This window comes from Hippichthys cyanospilos, chromosome 21 (assembly GCF_059441005.1).
Source record: "Hippichthys cyanospilos isolate Australia breed blue-spotted pipefish chromosome 21, RoL_Hcya_1.0, whole genome shotgun sequence".
NCBI classification, from domain to species: Eukaryota; Metazoa; Chordata; class Actinopteri; order Syngnathiformes; family Syngnathidae; genus Hippichthys; species Hippichthys cyanospilos.
This window is the reverse complement of record NC_142389.1, coordinates 7413496-7435000: the sequence shown is the minus strand read 5'-3', so window position 1 is coordinate 7435000 and position 21505 is coordinate 7413496. Positions and strand designations below refer to the sequence as shown.

At 37.2% G+C, this 21505-nt stretch overlaps 3 protein-coding genes and 1 long non-coding RNA gene across 7 annotated transcripts in view; 1 reads left to right on the top strand and 3 right to left on the bottom strand.

Annotated features, from left to right (window-relative positions):
• The window catches only part of LOC148406411 (uncharacterized), a 10636-nt gene extending 9282 nt beyond the window's left edge, over positions 1–1354 (bottom strand). Inside the window, exons 1-2 of the long non-coding RNA XR_015864039.1 lie at positions 1245–1354; positions 1067–1158 (exon numbers count right to left, since the gene is read on the bottom strand). This is a non-coding gene — a long non-coding RNA (uncharacterized LOC148406411). The remainder of the gene's footprint in view (positions 1–1066; positions 1159–1244) is intronic.
• A 1613-nt stretch (positions 1355–2967) lies between these two features.
• On the bottom strand, positions 2968–5578 carry smim13 (small integral membrane protein 13). Of its 2 annotated transcripts, none has more exons than XM_088404299.1 (3): positions 5342–5578; positions 5169–5249; positions 2968–3823 (listed from the first exon to the last, which is right to left on the bottom strand). In XM_088404299.1, the coding sequence occupies exons 2-3, from the start codon at positions 5242–5244 to the stop codon at positions 3633–3635; spliced, it is 267 nt and encodes an 88-aa protein (XP_088260425.1). In that variant the 5' UTR covers positions 5245–5249; positions 5342–5578; the 3' UTR covers positions 2968–3632. The 2 variants fall into 2 exon arrangements, with proteins under 2 accessions (XP_088260425.1, XP_088260424.1); XM_088404298.1 differs by having other exon boundaries at positions 5169–5283; positions 5385–5578.
• Positions 5579–6383: 805 nt separating this feature from the next.
• Positions 6384–15810, bottom strand: zc3h12ab (zinc finger CCCH-type containing 12Ab). Its single transcript, XM_088405047.1, has 6 exons — positions 15748–15810; positions 14432–14908; positions 11084–11223; positions 9958–10192; positions 9374–9474; positions 6384–8880 (listed from the first exon to the last, which is right to left on the bottom strand). The coding sequence occupies exons 2-6, from the start codon at positions 14764–14766 to the stop codon at positions 8174–8176; spliced, it is 1518 nt and encodes a 505-aa protein (XP_088261173.1). The 5' UTR covers positions 14767–14908; positions 15748–15810; the 3' UTR covers positions 6384–8173.
• A 1186-nt stretch (positions 15811–16996) lies between these two features.
• On the top strand, positions 16997–21482 carry oscp1a (organic solute carrier partner 1a). Of its 3 annotated transcripts, none has more exons than XR_015863977.1 (11): positions 16997–17259; positions 17390–17425; positions 18269–18423; positions 18493–18660; positions 19496–19576; positions 19684–19787; positions 19873–20001; positions 20100–20148; positions 20909–21050; positions 21119–21176; positions 21242–21332. XR_015863977.1 is itself a non-coding variant. In XM_088404797.1 (11 exons), exons 1-11 carry the CDS (start codon positions 17148–17150, stop codon positions 21371–21373), a joined length of 1170 nt encoding a protein of 389 aa, XP_088260923.1. In that variant the 5' UTR covers positions 16997–17147; the 3' UTR covers positions 21374–21482. The 3 variants fall into 3 exon arrangements, 2 of the variants coding, with proteins under 2 accessions (XP_088260923.1, XP_088260924.1); XM_088404797.1 differs by having other exon boundaries at positions 20905–21050; positions 21242–21482; XM_088404798.1 differs by lacking the exon at positions 16997–17259 and having other exon boundaries at positions 17400–17548; positions 20905–21050; positions 21242–21482.
• Positions 21483–21505: the final 23 nt, after the last annotated feature.

The window sequence follows — 21505 nt, the reverse complement described above, 5'->3', positions numbered from 1 at the left end:
CGGATATCCCCATTATCTTTGATTTTTTTACGCTAACACTTTAATGCCAAAAACAACTTCAAAAATGTTGTCTATATTTTGTCTATGATTAGTGAGTTAACTTAGTTTTCATGCTCAATAATCCTTTTTTTTTTTTTTTTTTTTTAAGAAAACCCACCCAAAAAAATGGCATCTCATGTACAGTACTCAGGTAACAAGCAATTACAGCTCACCTGTTCGCTGGGTTTGGTCATGTGACATTTGCAAGCTGAGCCATGATTGGCTGTTACCTAACCCTTGAGCAGGTGATGTCATTTTCAATCAACAGCACGTGGCGAAATACATTTTAAATGTACTAATTTTACACGAAAAATATTTGTACTTAAATTACCAACAAGTTAACTTTTTTTTGCTGAAAATGGCTAAATAAGTAGTGTAGCTTTTTAACAGCAAATTTTAAAATTTGACCATCCATAATTGGGGTGCTAGCTAAATTATTTGTCATGCTCGTCAACTTTTTAAACGTCTCTTTCTCTCTTATTGAGAACCTGTCCAAAATTTCGACGTCCCATGTACTCCTAATTTTGGCTCACCCAGTTTCCGGTTTTGGTCATGTGACATTTGCAAACTGTGCCATGATTGGCTCTTGACTGATCCTTAAGCAGGTGATGTCATTTTGAATCAACAGTTTACTTAATTACCAGCAAGCTATGAACTTTTAAGTGCTGAAAAAAAACTAAAGTACGGTTTCATCATTTTAACAATAGTTAAAAATTCTGACCATCTGTAAAGAGGTACTAAATCCTAACGTGTGTCCTCAACGTAAACAATTTGAACTTTTTCTTTATTTGATTACAAAAAAAGAAGCTCAAAATCCCTCCATACATTTTTTTCTTTGTTTTTTTTTTTGTTTTTTTATTCCCGGTGTTGATGTCTTGCAAAAGCACAATGGATTTACGGAGGTGAATCAATGGAGTTATTTTAGTCCTAGCTGCTCAGACGCAATCGACATCAGTTTCTATCCTTCCTCGAATGTGTTTGTGTGTATTTGCGTCACCAGGAGCTACAGACAAAACAGCGCACCGACCTGGCTCTCTTTACTGTGTTGCAACAGTGGGCTGATGCTGCATTTTGCATGATCCCCGTTGTTGGCTGCAGCCACGAGGCGGTCACCACACACTATCGAGAAACAGCAAACAGGTGTTAGACTGTGAGATGGAAATACGCATCAGGGAGGACAAATGTGTGAAACGTCAGCTGCTCACCTTGTCTACAAGGAGACGCTGAATGAGTAGCAGTCACGGAGCGTGCAGCAGAAGCACAACGTGCACAGAAAAGCGGTGGAGAGTGGATGTCATTTCCGTGGTTTACCACAATCATTTCCTGTAAAGTATTTGCAGAATATGAAATTACAGCTTCTCAAAGACAGAAGAGCTGTCTTTGCTTAAAAAGAAAAAAATAGGCCCAGCTGCAGGTCCCAGACCACTCAGCCAAATCTGAAGGGGGGGAAAACAAAGACTCGAATTGCAAGTGGATGTGCACGCTCATCCAAGCGGTCAGAAACTGATCGTTAAAATTGCCGCGAGAATTCGCTCGACTATTGAAAGGAGCTTTTTTGACACTTTTGGGTGCTGTGTGTGTTGCACCCCAAGGCAGATATTGCACATTAGGGGAGAAAAAAAATCTCACCCGCGATCAAACACGATTGTGACTAAATGGAGGCAGATTAATTATCTGCTGCTATCTAGCGGATGAGTATGGCATCATACATTGATGGCGATATTGGAAAAAAATATAAATACATAAAAATAAACACATAACAAATATGTGGCTCAAATTTTGGTGACATTTTATTTAAAGCAAAATCCGAGTTTTGGTCCAATAAAAGTTGGGAAATGCCACTTGAACGAGTCAAACCAAGGCAAAAGCGGTAGCTACTAAGAATCTTCTGTGCAATGCTTCTCTCTAGTGGTCACTTTGAGAAATGCAAGTAAAATGACCTTAACCAAACTAGTCCTTCCACTACATTTTTGTGGTCAGACAATTACTAATAAAAAAAAAACATATTCATAATTTCATTTAAATGTTTTGTATTCCACCCACAAATGTCGAGGAGATTTCGTTCCAGAATGCTCCTCTTCGCACGCAGCAGCTTCATTCAGCCATTTTCAGGAGCAGAAAACTTTGTCTATTATTAATTTGACAACTAATTTTTCACAGTTCAAAACACATTGTTACCCCTTGTTGTCGACTAAAAACGACATTACATGGTCTTAATTCTCAAGTGAGCAATCACGACTCACCTATTTCCTGGTGTTTGGTCATGTTATGGCTCGCAACCGGGCTGTGATTGGATGTGATATTACCAGTACAGTACTTTCAATTGATAGCGAGTGGCAGCATGTTTTTACAGGTATTACTTGATAGAGAAAAATGATGTATCCCAAAAAAAAAAAAATACTTTTACTGCTGAAAATGGTTACATAAATTCAGTATCCCTTTAGGTTTTGATTGTTGAAAAAAGATGTTTTTAAATTCTGATTTAATTTTCTAACTCAAATTTATTAAAAGTAATTTTCCTCGCCTCTACCCAGCATGTCATGATGACAATCACTTGTGAAATGTGAAATCACTTGTGAAATTAGGTTTTGATTGGAAGTACAGTTTTGCATTCGTTATGTTTCATCAAATAGAGGGCTGGGTTATTATTACATGTTATCAAAAGTGTGTTACAGATTGGGTGTGGTTAATTGCACGATTGTTTTTACGTTTGTATATTTGAAAAAAAATGCACTATCGTCAGATGGATTTAAAAAATTACATTTCTAGAATATTAACTAGAAATCGGTTACTGTAGTAATTGCTATTTAGCAAATTGGTTGTAGTTAAAAGTAACTTTCTGTGTTTTATTTCAACAAAGTGGTGGAAACATAAGCCATACAAATGAGAAAGTTATCTTTTAAGATGGAATGAGAAGAAACAAACATATCAATTATGAGACTTTAATATAAAAAAATAATTGGGAGACATTTGCGCAGAAAACAGGACTGAACAACGCGTTTGGTTTTGAGTGGCTACGCCACAGAAATGATCATCATCATGAATTCCAAAGGTAGATGTTATATATTATGCAGAAAACCTGGAAAGAAAATGGATGACATATATCGACAAGGCCTTGCTTGGAATTAATTTTGGCCTGCTCGTAGACGGACGACAAAAAGGAGCTGATGTGACAAAAACAACAGACACTAAATAAACAAGAAAACGGTGCGGGCAGAACGTTTCGGGTCTGCAGCAGGGCGCGTCCATTTGGCGCTCCGGGATGTCAGCTTGTATGTGTAGCAGCATAAAAATACCACATAATTTCCTCAACTCCTTGTAAACTGCTCTTCAAGTGTATATTGTGTGTTTTTTTAACATGATTTATTTTTTTCCCTTCTGGAATGAAAGCTCTATTTAATGTGATTCACTTGGTAAGTCTAAAAGACCACAAGAGAAAGTGCATCCATTTTTTGTTTGTTTTTTTTACCTAATAAAGAAGAGTTGACGTCTAAGAATGGACGGCACCGCAAATGGCTTTCAGATCCGGTCTCCAGCCAAGTGTCAGTCAGGAAAGGTCCTGGTTTAGTGTAAGGTTGGTGGTCAGTGACGTTCTACGAGGTGCTCTCCGGGAAGGCGACTCTTTGGCGTGCAGTCCTGGGACGGTTGCGTGCGGGGACGTTGGCGGAGCGTTCGCTCTCGCTCTCGGACGGCTGCGCTGGCGCCCGCGGGGCGGCCGCGTCTCCGACGAGCTCGCGCAGGAACTTGAACTTGGACAAGAAGAGCTGCCAGACCACATACCAGCCTGAGACGGAGATGGACGAAATTGCAGTGAGAAAACGTTTGTCATTATGCATGGCCAGGTCATGACAGTTTTTAATTTTCATACATACAGAGCAAAAAATAGACTATAACCTCTTTTGAGCCAGGAGCGACAACCAAAATTTAAAAATAAATAAATAAAATGCAGGCCGTCACCAAAATGATTTTAAAACAGTTATGCAACATTAAGACTAAATAATTCACAAAATGAATATAGTTGCATTTTATTTTCTCTCTATAGCGATTTAACTTGATTTTTTTCAAGGTCCTCTTCCATTGTATTTTCTTAACAACCAGGAGCAATAAATTAATCAGACTTATTATTTACACATATTTCAATGCCATCTTTTGGGATATTATCAACTCTTGGTCTAATTTTTTTTACTGAGATGGAGTGAAGAATGACTTTTACTAGCAATAAAATTGCATTTTATACTGTATGTTACAACAATGCACTGAATATCCTAGTGTCCAACTCCGATTCGGTGCCTGGGTCTTTGTCTACCCCGATTGGGTTCATTTTAAACAACTGTTTTAAGAGTGTATTTACCTAAACTTCATGCTTAAGTTAAAACGTTCATCAATTCATCCCATATTTGCGTTGTGCCTACTGTACACACAGACAGTTGTGAGTGTAACTTAGAAACTTAATTAGAATTGTGCCTGTCACAAGCATTAAATCATTTGTGTGTCTGAAATAGGTCAATATCAATTCATTAATTATTATATATATTTATGCATTCATACTTACAGACCTTCAATCCCCTATGTTTTTTGAGTCTGTACACTCCATATGGACAGACATATATAAATGTACATATTTATACGTTCAGGATTAAATGCGTTGAGAAAAAAAGTGCAAAGGTGTATTTTTTTTAACACAGTGGCAGGTTATTTAGACTCGAGGACAGTAGGAATGTAAAAACACCCAATTATTGGATGTCCATATTGTATCTACAAATGATGACATACAGTAACTGTTGTCGTACGATTTTATACTGTCCAACAACTGTTGACATTCTATCAAAATCAAAACATTAAAGGATCTACATTTGAATTCTGAATTTTAAAACTGGCATCAGTGTGGTTGTTTTTGTTATGTGCCCTGGCATATGGAAAAGCTTTAAAGGGGTACAAGGTTCAGCATAGTATCACATAGTTGACACAGTAGCACAAGATAAAAATAGACATCGAAACTTGGGAATGACTTCTAATCCTCGTTTCAAGTGGACACTACCGTGTAAATGTTCATGACGCACATCGGCCTTACTGTAAGCTACGCGGTTATATAAATTGAACATGAAGACCGTCGTCTTTCAAAAACTTACCGCACAACATGAAGATAAGAACACAAAGCAGCGTGGCCACAATGACCAGCAATGTGAGCCCGACACTTTGCCACATCTTAGCTGGAGACGAGGAAAAGGTTAGCAGCTTATTTTCCTAAGGCCACCATAGAAAGTACAGACAAAAACAAACAGCAGCAAGTTAGCTCCCTCACCAGTGCGAGACAAAAACAAAACTGCGGCGCATCGCAAACTCACTGTAGCCTGCTAGCATGTGGCTACCTCGATTAGCTTAAGTGTCAACTGCGGTCGCTTTCAAGTAATTTCCCGAGCCCAAACGCTGTTTTAAAGTATGCGGGCTCGGCGGATAAAATGACAGCCGTATTTGGGCTACATAACTGCAGAATGTCCTCACTTGGCTAGCTCTTTAATATTAGTGTGTAGCGAGTAGACTGACATTGCGGCTGCGCTAAGCCGAATTGACTCCTGGGTAATGTAGTTACTGTGTTACTAAAAAAAAAAAAACACGTTTAAATTACCTACACGCAGAATCCATTTAAATAATAATAATAACAATAATAAATAAACAAAAAGAAATGCCTTAATAACTAAACAAAAATATTTATTTTCAGGAATTAAAATTTACGAGTTTACTGACTTGTTTGGACGGTTTACAGCATAGGAAAGTATGTTAAAATAGTTCCTCTCATATCTGTTCGCGGCAATTACAACTGCTCGTCACTTAAAAAATAAATAAATAAATAAGATTAAAACATTTCCGGAACAAAGCACCGGACAACACTGACTGCTTTTGGACCAGCTCCTCTCTTAATACTCATGTTGATTGTGGATCGTGAACATCAATTAGAAACATGAGTATTTATTTTTTAAAAAGTTGAATTTGGTTGCTTTTTTTCTAACAGGGTATAAATGTTTAAGTTAAAACGTTCAAAAATGAATCCCGTATTTGCGCTGTACCTACTGTACACACAAACAGTCGTGAAAGCAACACACAACGTAATTGAAATTGTGCTTGTCGCCAGTTTGAAGTTATTTGTGTGCGTTATGTCTTAAAGATATTAATATCAATTCAGTAATTATTATTGTTTTCTTATGTACTGTAATTGAACAACGATGCATTCTATCAGCCGACCTCACCTCATATGTTGTTCGTCAACTCTCCAACAGGCGGAGACATTAACACATTAATAGCTTTTTAGATCATTTTAATTCGAGATCGTATTACATACAGGGCAGCATACAGTACTTTGTGCAATTCTTCTCAAACACAAAGCACAGATCCCGAAGTAAAAATTATAATAACATTATAGGAATGTAACGTCAAAATAGTACCTGTCCCTCTGGGATTGTATAAGCACCATAAAGCTTTGTATTAACCCACTGGGCATCAAAACCAGAGCATAATAACTCGTCTTGAAATTATGTTCCACTTCAACTGTAATTCCTACAGAATTATGAACCTATAAGGATATGAAGAGAAGAACAATCAAAACACTTTCACACAATTTACTTTTTCCAGTTTGTCATGTCACAGCCTCATTCAAAACTGTATTAATCTCTGACCCCAAACATCTAAAAAATACCCAAGTAAGAACACCTATCTTTAGGCATTTTTGCTCATTCTTCTTTACAGTAATTCTCAAGCTCCATCGGGTTAGATGGGAGATGTCTGTGCATAGCTACGTTAGTTTCAGGTCTTTCCTTTGAGATTTTGACTGTGTGTTTTGGGTTGCTGTCATTTTGAAAAACAAACCTTCTCCCCAGTCTGATGTCAGGAGCGTTCTGCAGCAGGTTTTCATCCAGGATATCAATATATATTGTTGCATTCATATTTCCTTCTATCTTGACACATCTGCCAGTTCTTGCTGCAGAAAAACATCCCCATTGCATGATGCTGCCACCACCATGCTTCACTGTAGGGATGGTATTGGCCTGTTGCCTGATTTCCTTCACACTGTCAACACTTATGTAAATGTGATTTATTAGTTTTCTATTTTTAATACATTCAAAAAAAATCACAGTCACAAACGAGTATCGTGTGTAGATTTCTGAGGTAAGAGATCCATTTAATACAATTTGGAATGAGACTGTGAGATGACAAAAAGTGAAAAAGGTGAAGCACTGTGAATACTTCCTGGATGCAATGCATGTCTCATTTGTCCGTTCTGGCACCAGGAACAGAATGTTTTCACTTGTGCACACACGCAGGCCTGAAGATCCTCCCCCTATGCACTATTTGCATATTGTACAGCAGTGCAGGCAGGCAGGCAGGCCCATTTTCGTGCTCAAAAAAGAATTTTCGGAGTACATCAGGTGAGCCAGACAGCTTGTGTAACTATAAGGTCAAATCTGACGCAACCGTAGGGCAGGGCATCTGAAACTTGTTCCACTTGGAATTGCTTTGATTTTGTAGTGCTGCACCTACTGCAACACAAAAACATTGACTTACTTTGTGGATTTTAAAATGAGGGGTTTCATCGTGTAATTTACTGACTAGAAACCCTCAATGGAAAATCCAACTCTCCTTTCAGTGGGTGAGTCAGTAACATTATTATATATATACATAGTGACAAGACTTTCACAATGAAAATTCATCCATGCTACACAACATAACCCATGTAACCACAAAAACCTGCATATACTGTACTATTTGCCATTACAAACATAAAACAGTCAACCTGATGAAGAATATTTGCTAAAAATAGAATGTGTGATGTATTTCATAAAATTTAATAAATGTGCACTACACTGACTTCACATTTACGTTAATTGCTGTCAGCTAAATAAAGATACAATTTGTATCAACTTTACTTTCGTCCCATTCACTAAGGAAATGTGTTGTTTACTGTAACATACAGTGAACCCGCATATTTGCGGCATGGCATCCGCAAATTCACCTACTGACTGTTTTTGTGCACTCAATCTTTGGTGCATCTTGGTGTCAAGGAACTATGTTCAAGTGAATTGAGGAGTTTCGTTTTCTATTATGAATTGTGTTATCAAGTTGAGGAGGTTCGTAGTAGTGCTCATCGCTTATTGTGACTCTGCATCATGAAAATCTCGGAAGCCAACAACTGAGGGTCCACCAGAAGTGGAAACATCTCCATGGCCGCGTCCACTAAGTCAGCGCTGAAGATAGCGAGGAGCTTCGTACGTGTAACCTTTCTCTCCTCCCAGTAGATAGCATGCGGGGGCGAGTCGCCAGGAGGCATCAGCGCTGGTCCCACGCTCTGATGGAGATGCTGGTCTTGAAACGTTGGCCAAGAGGCGGAGTCATGCAGACAGCTGCGGCTTGGTGCGCTTCTAGGATGGCAAGTCAGCAAAGGATGGTAGCCACCAGACAGTGCACCGTACTGGACAAGACAGTTAGCCTGTAGCACCTCCATTGAGGGACTATCTATAGAACCTATGCCAGAGTCCAGCTGCCTGTGAGAGCCATAATCAGAAGAGCCCAAACTGCTCTTCCCTTTTTTACATGAGGCCTTCTGCCTTGAACAGTTAGTCACTTTCTCTTTCTTCAAGGAGCTTTTCTCCAGTCCCAGAGTTAATTTCCTCGCCACATCTTCGACTAACGAGAGGCTTTGGCCAGAGGCGGGGCTTCGGACGGATGACTTTGGAGTAGCGGGAGAGAGCTTTGCGTTTTCTCGAAGTTCGTCAGCAAGCAAGCAATTGGACTGCTTGGCTCGCCCAGGGTGGAGATACTTGCATTTGAGTCCAAAGGTACATTTTTTTCCTGTTAAATGAAGACAGTGAAGTGTAGGTAAAAGTTTGCTCTGAGTACCGTTCTGCCCCACCTTTGTATGGTGTCCCGCAGGGTTGAAATTTGGGGCCCTTGCTGTTTTCATTGTACACAATTTGAAGAACGTGTGGTATTTCCATTCACTGCTATACAGATCAAAGTCAGATCTATCTTCTGCTGAGCAAAAAGGACAATGTTCTGGAGGACACTTTTGTCCTTTCGCGAGGAAATTGAGGCCTGGACGCCACTAAATCTGTTGAATTTCAATGAAATGAAACAGATGTTTATTCGACTGGCAAATTAGTGCTCTTGTTGAATATGATTTTTGTTTTCATCTTATGGAGATGACTAAAGTAAAGCTTCCTCTTTCTCAAAAACACTTTGAATCAGTAATTCATGGCTTTGCTATATTTTGGCTCAATTCCTGCAACAAATTTATTTTTGAGAGCTTCTAAAAAATAACAGAGACCGAGTGGGACGTTCTCACCATAAGGGCATGGTTGTTTTTTCGGAGTCTTCGGGGACCACCGCAGGAAGTTCTCCAGATTCGGACCATCTCGTCCAAGTGGATCATCAGGAACCATGAACCTGCATTTGACAATAAACAACGTTATCATTGAAGGGAAACCTCTTTTTAGCTATCTTAGGGGACCGCTATTTGGCCTCGAGCTGTCAACTGAAAATGACATCACAGTTGAGCACAGTTAAGGACCAATCACAGCTCAGCTAGCGAATGACCAACCATGATTGGTCTTTACCTGAACCCTGAGCAACTGTGATGTCCTACAACGGCAAGTGGCAAAATTGACACCCCCATGAAACGAATAAAAACAGGTGGCTTTTACTCCTTAATTCATATTCCACAAACACACTATGGCTCACAATGATGTGTTTGGCATCATGGATTTTATTGTGAAGAATTTTTGGGGGGTTAACTTCCCCTTTATTAATAATTCTCACAATAATAATGTTAAATGTAATAATTTTTCGATATGAAATATTAGGTGGTTATTTTTCTTCCTTTTCTTTTTTTTTTTACTTCAACTGACATGAACGATGCTAAAAACTCACTTGTCATTAACAAAGGAGTACATGAGCAGCCTCTCCTCGATGCAAGTCTTCCATTCGGGCTTGTCAACCTGCAAGTCACGGTAGACGTCGTTGGACACGATGACGCCGCCGGTGTCGAAGGCCAGCTGAACGATGAATTTGTCGTCGTTGCAGACCACCCGCTTGTGCCCCACGCGGCGTGAGGGTGTGAATGTCAGGTATTTCTTCTTTTCCAGATCTGATAGAATTTTCTGATCTGTGGAGCGAACATATTATGCTCGTTTTCTTTGATGGAAATGATTTGGAGGCAGTTTTTACTTTCCACATTCAAAAATCCAAAAGTCAGGTTTGACCAAGTCATTGTTATTTCAATTAAACAATTGACAGCTGCAGAACACATGTCTTGTTTTGTAACAAGCACACGCAAGCCAACAGTAGTTTGACAACAGGGCGCAGCCAACAATTACCATGCCGTCATGACTAAATACCCTGCCAAAATTATGCTATTCTTTATTCTTTTTTTAAATCGCAAAAAGAACAGAGGAAAAATCCTAATAAATGTCCAGATGGATTCATGTAAAAAAAAAATGTAAACGATTGTGTGAACAAATTTGTGTTGTTCGCATTTCGTTTAAAGTACATAAAGCAAATCATTTATTTTGACATAACTGGAAGAATTCAATGTAAATTCATCTTATTTCCATTGCCGACACTTGAATCACAACGGAATACACTGTAGCGTATATTCTCCACTTCGGTGGTTCTCAAAGTGGAGTTCGTGGGCCCCCAGGGGTCTGTGGCCTGAATGCACGGGATCAGTAAAATAATTTGGGTGTTTTGGAACTGATTTATTTTTATCTTTTAACAGTTAGAGATGTGTGCCTGGTTTGGCTTAGTCTTTGTTTTTTGGCGCCGCCTCTGGCCGCTGTTGATATTGCATTTTGTTGGAGCCCTGTCTACCTCGTCCTTTTGATAGAAGCCATTTTAACCAAATAATTGGTAGCAACCTTCTTGGGGGAATTGGACTCGGTTTGTTATAAGGAGGCGTGCAATTTGCAATGTTGTTGTCTAAACTTCAATATAGTTGAAAAGTAAAAAAAAATAAATAAATGCAGGCAGCAATAAACCAAGTAATCTGTGACCTTACCTGAGATTGGAACATCGGGTCTTGGCTGCTCTTTCCTCCAAGAGGGAACAAACACGGTGATGGTTGTATGGCCTCGCTCCAAGAAGAAGTCCACAGCCAACTGGATCCCCTTACAGGAGAACACTTCGTTGTTCCCATGGCTGATTAGATAGAACATGTATTTTGCTTAGAAAAAAAAGGCACCTAAAACCTAAACAAAAACATTTACAGTTGGAAGCTTAGTCAGATCACACCTTTTCATTTTTGAGCTAAACAGAGAGACAGATTAGCTATGCCTCCTCATGAAACTCACACACTGAGAGTGAGACGCGGACAGAGCAGCAGGAGAGCGGTGGGGGCAATGTAAATCTGTCACCTCCATTTCTTTTGTAATAAATTAGAATTTCAAGTGTATACTTTGCTTGTTATCATGTTTGGTCAGATTCACTCTAATTCGACATCCGAATGCAACTGCAGCTCTCCGTGATCGCGACTACAGCCAAGGGAAGGGATAACAGTACAGTTACTGTATAAGGTTTAATCATTTAAGAGTTAAGTAAATATGTGTAATGTAGAAATATTTTTCTCTTTTGCAGATTTCACTTTCCGCTGGGGGTTTTCGCTCCACATTAACCATGAAAAACGAGCACACACTGTAGTCTACCCCAAAATTTTCTATAGAATAATACAGTATGTTCTGTGTATTTCAACTACTTTAACAATTGTGCGGTATTTTGTTCAATCTTTTGCTCTTTTCATCAAGGACAATCACAAAGGAAAATAATTGAAGGAAGACACTAGGGAGCTGAAATTTCACCCAGATGGTGACAATATGTCAAAGTTTGTCATTTAATTTATCTCAGGGAGCAGCCATTTGTTCACCGAAAACACAAGACTACAGTTGCAGAGGGATTAAGTGACTACCAATCACAGTTCACCTGTTTTCTGGTAATGTTTGCAAGCTCAGCCGTAATTGTTTGTTACCTGAGCCACTGTTATGTCATTTTCCATCGACAGCAAGTGGCAAAATGCACACTTTCTGCTATCGATATAAAAAGTTGATTTTGCGTCTCAATTCCATGAATGCAATATTAATCCGAATGTAATTTTTAGACTAGTGGGGATGTATGGAACATATCGTAAAAACATGTAAAGTACATTACGTAGGGCTAATTTTTTTCTCGTTAAAATACACATTTACAACACCCGTTGCTTTTTGGAGCAAAATCTTGAATGGATTAATGTCGTTTTCATTCATTTCAAATGAAAATAAAAAAGATTTAAGTGTTGTGAGTTATAACTGTGGTAACGGAACACAAAACAAACCTCTATCCCAAGTCACACAAGTATTTGGGTTAAGCCCAAGATTATTTGTGAATGTCTGGCATGGATAACGAGAAACAAATGTGTCTGGATCATACTTATTTTGGAAATGTCAGCACAAAAGAAAGCCAAGTGCTTATTGGCCAGACAGTAAAATGCAGTCAGGCTGGTTCCTGTAAAATCTGCGTTCTGATTTGCATATTCCAGCTCTGAGTCCCGTACCTGTACAGTCATGCTTGACACACACCCATGCATGTGCTTCCACTTAATGGGTAGAATAAAGGGCAAGCGTGTACAAAGTCGGCATTCCTGAGGTGATGTATATGCAAAACATCAGCAAAGTTTTAATGACAAACGGAAGTAGACGGATGACAGCTTTCAAGATCGTAAAAGACAAGCGACTGCTAACGTTATACAACAGCTCGTCAATTCAATATTTTATGATAAGGAGTTAACGCATTTACCCTTTAAGCGGCAACGTAGCAAAATTGCACCAGGCAACATTTTAGCTCTAATCATTTTTAGGCTACAACCTTTTTAAATAGTGATAAAAAAATTATATTGAAAAAAAAAACTGTGGTGCCTAAAGGGTTAAGTATGAGATGACCTCTTAACTTACATAATTATAATTTTCCATACTTCTAAATGTCCAAATAATCCAAATATTTGGATTTTAATTTTACATCTGAAACATTGAATTTCAATTCTTCCGCAAGTCCTTTACAGTCTGATCAATCGCTGTTTCTTTCACGCCTACAGATTCAACATTAGCGCAACATACATGACATCACATAACAACCATTACACACCACCACAAAAAGTTGGCATGTGGCTGCATGTGAATACGCTTCACTCTTTCAAATAATCAGACCATGAAAACCAAAACGCATTTTCCATTTTGTTTTCGTTTAACTCTGGCCAATACATGTGTTTAAAATGTTTAAAGCTATACCCATTATCAACAATTGAAAACAAATAGAACATACTAATCCATTCTTCACTAAATTAAACATGGTCAAATCCTATGATAAAATAGAATTGAGAAGCACTGCTGTAGTTTAAGCACAAGTGTGTGTGTTTTTGTTTTAAATCAAAGTTAAAAAGTAACAAAAAACATATTTCTATAAAAGTGTTAATTCATGGAGTAACCATAGAATGGATCTGGAAAAAAAAAAGTGAATCATTGGCTAGATCTAAAAAGAACATGAAAAATTCATGCATTGACTTGAGAATCTGCATAAATTTTGGAACTGGTGACAGGTGTGAGTTTTCTGCTTTATTTGTGATAAATTGCATTAAATTATTAACCGATTGTCTGATATGACATGAGTCCTAATATATAGAGAAGGTGTAGGATTGGATCCGTTTTTTCATTCTTTCTACTCTTTTTGAACATGTAAACTGTGTTGAACTGTGATATCTATTTATAATCCTTTTCTTTTTTTATCTTAAGTGTATTTACATCCTTTTGTAATATGTTTGCATGATCAATAACATTTTTAAAAAGATCAAAAATTACTTTGCATTACAATCTTTGTTTTGTGAACTCAGGTATTATGTAACACAAGTAAGATTTCACAAGTTAAATAAGTATGCATGAATGTGAATCAGCCAACAATGGGTGTGATAGAGAGATTAAGCTACTAATAAGCTGTCACATTAATGGAAATATCATATCTATAAAAGATGAACATGGCATCATGAAGCTGAAACTAGTTTGTTACCTCCGTGTGAATGCGGCACAGGTAGTTTCATTTTAAATAGTTTTCTTAAGTCCACTGCTATAAAACAATTTCAAAAAAACTTCTTCTCCTAATATTAACAATATTCAACGTATCATATAACGTGAATAGCATAAAGCAAAATAAAGAGAAATTGAAAAAAAAACATGACTTTTTAGTTAGTTTTTTTTTTTTTTAAATAGCAATATATAACTTTAACATACATATATGTGTAAATGTAATATTAAATCGGGTGTAAAATACCAGTGGAATGTAGCTAAAGCATTTCTTAATATTTTGCATTTCCAAATAAAAGAGCGCTCACCTCATGGCTACATTACTCCCATCAATAACAACGGGCCTCAGGGCATCTTCATCCTCCTCCTTTGTGCTTTGAGAAGTCAGCGTCAACATCCCAGCGGGCTCCGAGGACCGGATGTCATTTTTGGTGACGGGCACCGACAAGGTCGTCACGGGCCCCTGCTTGGTCCCCAGGTCGGCTCTCATCCGAACCAGCTCTCCGAGAACTTTGTTTCTGTCCGTGTTGGGGCCATACTTTTTGAGCACAGCTTTGACCTGCTCCGTGCTATATCCCAGCTTGTGGCAAAAGTCCAGCAGGTCCTCGAGGTGTCCAGGGGTCAGAGAGGGGTCAGGCTCCATGGTGTCACAGGTAGAAGGAGATGACAGGATCCATCAGCTTGAATTGCTCTTCTCTGACTAGTTGGGAGTGGAGTCCACAGATGAGTAATTTAAATGTTCACCCTCGCTTCCTGGGTGCAGCCCAGTGTGGTTCATGTTGCACCTGTTTCAAACCATAGCATACTTATTTCCAATATAACTAAATTATCATAATTGGCAGTGCTTTTGGAATATAAACACAATTGAGTTTTTTTTTAAACGATGATAGTCAAATCAGAGAAATGACAAATTAATTTTCAAATGCCTGATCACTAGCATGTTAATATTAACGTTAAATTAATTGTTGTATTTTTAAGGTGAGTTTTGCCCACAGGAGTTTTATTTACTTAGTCTGTATATACACACACTGTTGGTACATTAATAAACTTTATTAATGGAATCAAAATGTCATTACAATGTTTGAGCCTTTCATTTTAATCGACGTTTTTAACTTTGCTCTGTTTCGGGGTAATTATCTTTATGATTTGCGGATTTTTTTTTTTCTCTTCTTGACAATAAACAGATGTTTTGTGCAATGTGCAAACACAACTTCTACTAGTTGGTGGCAAAAGAAAAAAAGCCTTTTGACTGTCAGAGGTACTCATTTAAAAAAGGAACAAGTGCAAATATGCTCTTTATAGCACGAAAATGTCTTTTCTTTACGAGTGCGAACTACAGGCATAAACCATAAAGACCATAAACATATATAAGGATAAATAATACATAATCAGTGTTAATTAACCACAGCAGAGAATTTACCCTTCTTATTTTACAGTTTTTTGTTTGTTTGTTTGTTTTTTGTTACAGATCGGAAGACAAGCGTACCAAATGAAGTGGCAGTTAAAGCTGTCCAACAAGATCATAAATACTGATGTGACAAAAACATTAACAACATTGTAGGGAAATCTGAAAGTTAAAGTGTCACCTTTCTGCCAAATAAAACAAGAAGCAAACGGTCGGTACCTGCAAGACGCAAAGTAGAAATTTTGACTCCACATTTCGCATTTCCAACTGTCCCCAACTGCTGAAAGGCGGACCGACTTTATAAACCAAGAGCACTTCAGTGAGTCAAGTCCCGAGATTTGCAAAGTAGACCTTCAGTGAATCGTTTTCCCGTTTCAAACTCCAAGAATTCGTTCTATGACGAAAAAATGTATACAACTGCTTTGCTATCAAAAGTAATGATCTTGAAAGCATTAAAAATAATAATTTAATATGGAAAAAAAGCTCATGAAGAGAGCATTAATGTTTACCGGTGCGGCTTCCGTAGTTCCATTGCGTGCTCTCTACTGCTCTCTATCGACAAGAAAGATAACTGCCGGAAAAACAACGATCAGAATATATATTTTTTCTTGATTAATTATTTAACCACTATCTTATGATTTGATTTGAATTTTAGACAATTATCTCATTTCATGTCGTTTCACAATTCTTATTTATGGGGAAGGATATTTGTGCGTTTTCACGAGATGAAAACTATCACCAATATTACATTAAAAAATAATATAATGAAAAATAAATTGCAGAGTGGCTACTTGAGTTGAATTACAGGTCAATAAAAAAAAATCCAATACACTTTCCAAAATTTCTCTGTAAGGTTAATGTTTTATTATTTAAAAAAATATTAATCATGCAATGAAAAATAAAACACAATCTGTAAAAAGTAAGTACTTGAGATGAACTACTGAAGTCAAAAACTTCAATACACTTTCCGAAACTTTTCTATGATGCTAATGGATTTCACTGCCTTATTCTCAACCATTGTGTAATAAAAGCTGATATTTTGAAAGCAACAAAGCAGCTTTGGGAGCAAAGCCACCTTCCTATGAATGTTTTATTTTCTCAAGAAATTGCTCAAAAAAATAATGTGTCCTAGTTATCTTACAATATTTTGAACATGGATTTGATGCATAATTCTGCTTTGCCAACCAAAAAACTGTCAAAGCCAAATGAAGAATTAAGGGGCTCCATTTAAAAAAGTACTACTGTACTCATCATAGATTTGAAATCTCTTGTTTTTCTATATTTTTGCTAGTTAAGATTGTTGAATGATTATATAAGCGCCCTTATATATGAGCCAGTCACATCCTTTTTTTCCAATTAAAAATGATCCCTACAGCCTAATTGCATCGCATTAGGCCATCGCCAGGATATGTCATCACAGTAGATCAGCCAATGAGGATGAGCGTGGCTGTGGCTGATCCTCATCCTGACCACCTGTTGCATCTTAGGGTTTTCTGCAGAGGCATGCTTAGATAAGAGCATGGAGAAAAAGCCGCTACGGAAAACATGTCCTTGGAAACGGACCCCAACTCTAACTTTTGAGTATTTTTATCGTCTGCAGACGGCCTGATTTTTCCAGGATGTCTACGAGAACTCTCCCCCTGCTTTTCATTAACCTTGGAGGAGAGATGCTTTACATACTGGATCAACGCCTGCACGCTCAGAGCACTTCTGAGGACAAATCTGAGAAAAGTAGGTTTTAAACTTTTGCCTCTGTTGCAGCCAGTCTCCAGTCATGTTCCTGTCATATCATATGAAAAAATTTGAAGCTTTGTTTTTGAGTGTATAACATTTGTTTTATATCTTTCTTGTCTTTCGAAAGCTGGAGGAGTGTGGTCTGAAAATGACAGAAAAAGAGGTACAGGTGATATTATGAAGAGGAGGTTTACTAGCTTGTACCTATATATAAGCATGGAGTTCACAAAAGCTTCACGAGACCACTAGAATTCACTTTCATGTTGATATCATGCATCTGAGACACGTTGAGTATTTTCACTTCTTAGGGAGCGTGCTCGCTGTGTTGACATCCATTTTTTTAGACTAAGGTGTCCAAACTATAGGCTGGTTTTGTGGCCCGACATTCACATTTGAAAAATACATTGACATAGCTTGCAGTGCTGTATGAAAAATAATTTAAAACAATTTACAATATAGAGCGTTAGATGAGTGAAAAAAAGTACTTTTAACAAAAAGGCTTGATTCAGTGTTTTTTTTATTTACTGTACAGTATATAAGCAATGTGTAATTACTCGCTTGCTTGCTTTTTACGGTTGAATAAGTTCTAGTAAGAAATAAAAATTAAGTGGCTCAATTTTTTACTATGCAAAACTCTGGTTTGGACTTTAGAATTGAATGTAGCAGTGCTATTTTGAGGGAAAAATATTTTTAAAGACTTTATACTGACTACTACTATGGCGCAAATTTTTCAATGTTGTCCTTTGACAATGCAAAATAATGTTTACAAAAATAAAGTGAAATTACTCGTAAGTCACTATAGAATAGAATAGAATAGAATAGAATAGAATAGAATAGAATAGAATAGAATAGAATAGAATAGAATATTGTACAGCAGTTATACAATGAATTTGGAAGCTCATATATACATTGGTCAATAAATAATATGTAGCATGTACTTTATGTGCAATATAAAATGTAAACGTATGATCATTCGTTTGGCGTTTGCGTTCATTCTCGTTGACAGTGATGAATGATATTGTCGGGACGATGTTCAGTAAAGCCTTCATGGATGAACTTTTGAAACCTCAGCTGCTGTATTCACACAGGACAATGAAAGTGGTCCTAACTCGCTTGGCGCATGTCTCCATCATGAAATTGAACGCAGTTAGCATGGAAAAGGTAACAGCTAAGGTAAAATGGTGCACACTTTCAAGGTGTAACTTTTTTTTGTGTCTTTTTGTGTCATAGCTCTATGAGTTGATACTTATGGCCTGCAAGTATCAGGTCTTCTTGTGCCCACGCCCTAAGGACCTTTTGCTCATCTCATACAATCACATTGACACCATCAGGACATTTGTGAAAGACACGCCTGCCATTGTAAACAAAGTGGATGAGACTCACAGGAAGATCATCGAGGTAGATACAATAGAGCCTGTCCGACATTTGAATTTAAACATTTAAAAAGTACCTGCTCTTTTCTTTTCAAACTAATTGTTTATCAAATTTAATACTCTTGACTTCTACCATTTAGTTGAATTCAAAAACGCACAAATCATGTCCAAAGTATACAACAATCAGTTGTGCCACGGTGTCCAAAAGCTATCCAAAATTAGGGAGAGTTGTTTCGCCCGAAGAGGTGGAGGTGCAGTTGTAAAAATAGGAATAATTATGAAAATAAATGGAAAAAAAACGTTAGTCTCTTATTATGTTTGAAAAGATGTTAAAAAAAATAATGCTACAAAGATACCAGCAAATGTAAACCTGAATAACTGTACAATACCTTCATGCTTCATCTTCACTTCATGATTTTCCTGTTTTATTATTATTATTATGATGATTATTATATTTGTTTCTATTATTTATAGAAAACAAGGTGGTAGAACTAGATAAGATGTGAGCTTCTTTCTACAGCTTTGAACATTTAACTGTATTTAAAGTCATTAATATGTATGAATCTTTTCTTAAGGTGTGTGTTTATTTCAATGAAATTTGTGTTTATATGTTCAATAAATCAATCAATCAACGTAATGGCTGTTTTTAAACTCTGGCCAAGACAAAAGCATCATTACTTTTGGCACAATCATATAGCATCCTGGTGCTAAGGAGCTAAGGAAGCATGTAGAACGCAATGATAACTATTTATTGATTACTTGTGGAATTTCCCTATACAGTACTGTGCTATAATTGCATCCATCATGTTCATTATGTTCAGTACTGTATGTAATATTCATGCGCTTTCTGTTCAATGTAGACATACTCGTATATGACTGCAGGGGAATTCCAGCTTATCCGACAAACGATGTTTACTTTTTTACAGGACTCACACATCCGCGTGAGTCCCATGCCATCTAATTCAACTAATGCATCTAATGCAAATAAAAATTTTAAAAACTCATAATTGTTTTTTTTATGATCATTATTTTTTTTTTCCATTTCCAGGTGTCCATTTTCCTCAAAAATAAACTCCAGAATCCCAATGGGCGTTTCGCCCTGTCTATTTCTGGCCCAGTGCCTCATGGGATGGATGTTCCAGGGGTCATTAGGTAAAAGTGGATTTTTTAATAGCTTTTTTTCCCCCTTGGGCCTGTTTTTTTTTTTTAAAGAATTTTTCAAATCATGTTTATGTAGGATGTTTGACCATAAAGGACGGGAAATTCGACAGAGCCGCTTCCCACCAGGCGGGAGTTACAGTCGTCCTATAAAAGATGGATCGTTTGGCCTACATGGAGATAGAGTCATCAAATTGGGCCTGAACATGTTGTGCACCTCTTACCGTGTTTTCTATTATTTTTTTCCATCATACTACATGTGTTGATATGGGATAATACTTTTTTTCTGTCTTTAAAATATTAAAGGTACAGTGTAAATCTTGGAGGGGATTCATCCAAAGTTCCTACAGTTAAGGTAATGTAACTGTAAAACTATACAAAATACATGTCAGGTGTGTCAATTGTTGCTTTGTATCATTCAATCTCAAAGACAGATTTTTATGCATTTTTTGTTGTCATTTTTTTTATTTGATTTTTGATATATTTTTATGTACCATAAATTAATTGAATTGATTACATGAGATACAAAAACAAACTAAAGTACTTCAGGTACTAAACCACCGCTACCTAAGTAATCAATTACTTGAGTTCTCAAAGTACTAAATTATTCAGTTACTTTAGGTAATGACTACAAATGAATCAATGTATTTTTGTAGTCACTTTCTATAGTAATGAATTGGTTAAATATTTGTGTACCCAATGAAATTGATCAATGTAGTACGCATTGCTACTAAAGTACTAAGTATCTAATGGATTTGAATGTTTAAAGTGATTACAGTACTTTGTTGCTTGATTCATTTAGTATTAGCCATTTTTAAACACTGGTTTAGCCAACACTTGATTTATTTATTTAAAGATACTGTATATAAATAAGTACCTGTCATTGAATCTCTGAGCTCTTAATCTTTGGGATCAAATGAGTTAAATGCTCTTGTATGTCATGCAAGTTTTTGTTTTGTTTTGTTTTGACCTTCCTTTGCCTGATTGCAAGTCAAGTGAGTCCACAAGCTGAGCTACACTGTGCTTGTTTGCTGACTATACTTATGGCTCGAGTGCCAGTTACACTTTTAACATTTTTTTTTATACTTTTATATCGTTTATTGTGCCACAGACAGATTCCTCTCCCAACCTCCTGGCTAAAGAAGAGCTCAATTTACTGGCATGCCTCATGGGCACTGTCCAGATTGAGAATGTGTCAGGTTCTAAAACCAGCTTTCAGATAAACCTGCTCACTGCAGCCGAAGAAGACTATGAAGGGTACGTGTTTTTTTCTGTGTGTTTTCACCATGATGTGAATGATTGATTTGTCCTTTATTTTGTCATAGAGGAGCTTCAGGTGGAGCCGAGGAGTCATTTGAAGTCATGAATATCCAAGCCCTGCGGGTAAATCTGCATATGCTTTGCGTTTCTGGAACTGCCTCTTCATGACAATTTTTTTTTTTTTTCAGGATAAAAATTCTGCAACTCAGTTGGCTGAAATCGCCAGCCTTTTTGTAGAACAAGAAGAGAAACCAGCCAATGTGAATAGCAACAAGGGAGATGACCTGCTTGACATGATGGATGACCTCGGACCCTTGTGACATGTTTATTCTCGAAATACGACTTCGAATCAATCTCCAATGGAGCATATTTCATCTGAGTAAACTATTCTGTAAAATATATAAAGAACAGAACTTTAATTTACAGCAATTCGCGTTATTGTTTTTCTTAAA

Excerpts from the sequence above, each read along its gene's own strand:
- oscp1a (XM_088404797.1), top strand. The coding sequence starts at position 17,148 with ATGTCTACGAGAACTCTCCCCCTGCTTTTCATTAACCTTGGAGGAGAG. Across the intron at positions 19,577-19,683 it reads TACAGGACTCACACATCCGC|GTGTCCATTTTCCTCAAAAA; the intron begins GTGAGTCCCATG and ends TTCCATTTCCAG. Across the intron at positions 21,051-21,118 it reads GCCGAAGAAGACTATGAAGG|AGGAGCTTCAGGTGGAGCCG; the intron begins GTACGTGTTTTT and ends ATTTTGTCATAG.
- smim13 (XM_088404299.1), bottom strand. The coding sequence starts at position 5,244 with ATGTGGCAAAGTGTCGGGCTCACATTGCTGGTCATTGTGGCCACGCTG. Across the intron at positions 3,824-5,168 it reads TCTTATCTTCATGTTGTGCG|GCTGGTATGTGGTCTGGCAG; the intron begins GTAAGTTTTTGA and ends TCTCCGTCTCAG.
- zc3h12ab (XM_088405047.1), bottom strand. The coding sequence starts at position 14,766 with ATGGAGCCTGACCCCTCTCTGACCCCTGGACACCTCGAGGACCTGCTG. Across the intron at positions 11,224-14,431 it reads GGGAGTAATGTAGCCATGAG|CCATGGGAACAACGAAGTGT; the intron begins GTGAGCGCTCTT and ends CTATCTAATCAG. Across the intron at positions 9,475-9,957 it reads TACTCCTTTGTTAATGACAA|GTTCATGGTTCCTGATGATC; the intron begins GTGAGTTTTTAG and ends TGTCAAATGCAG.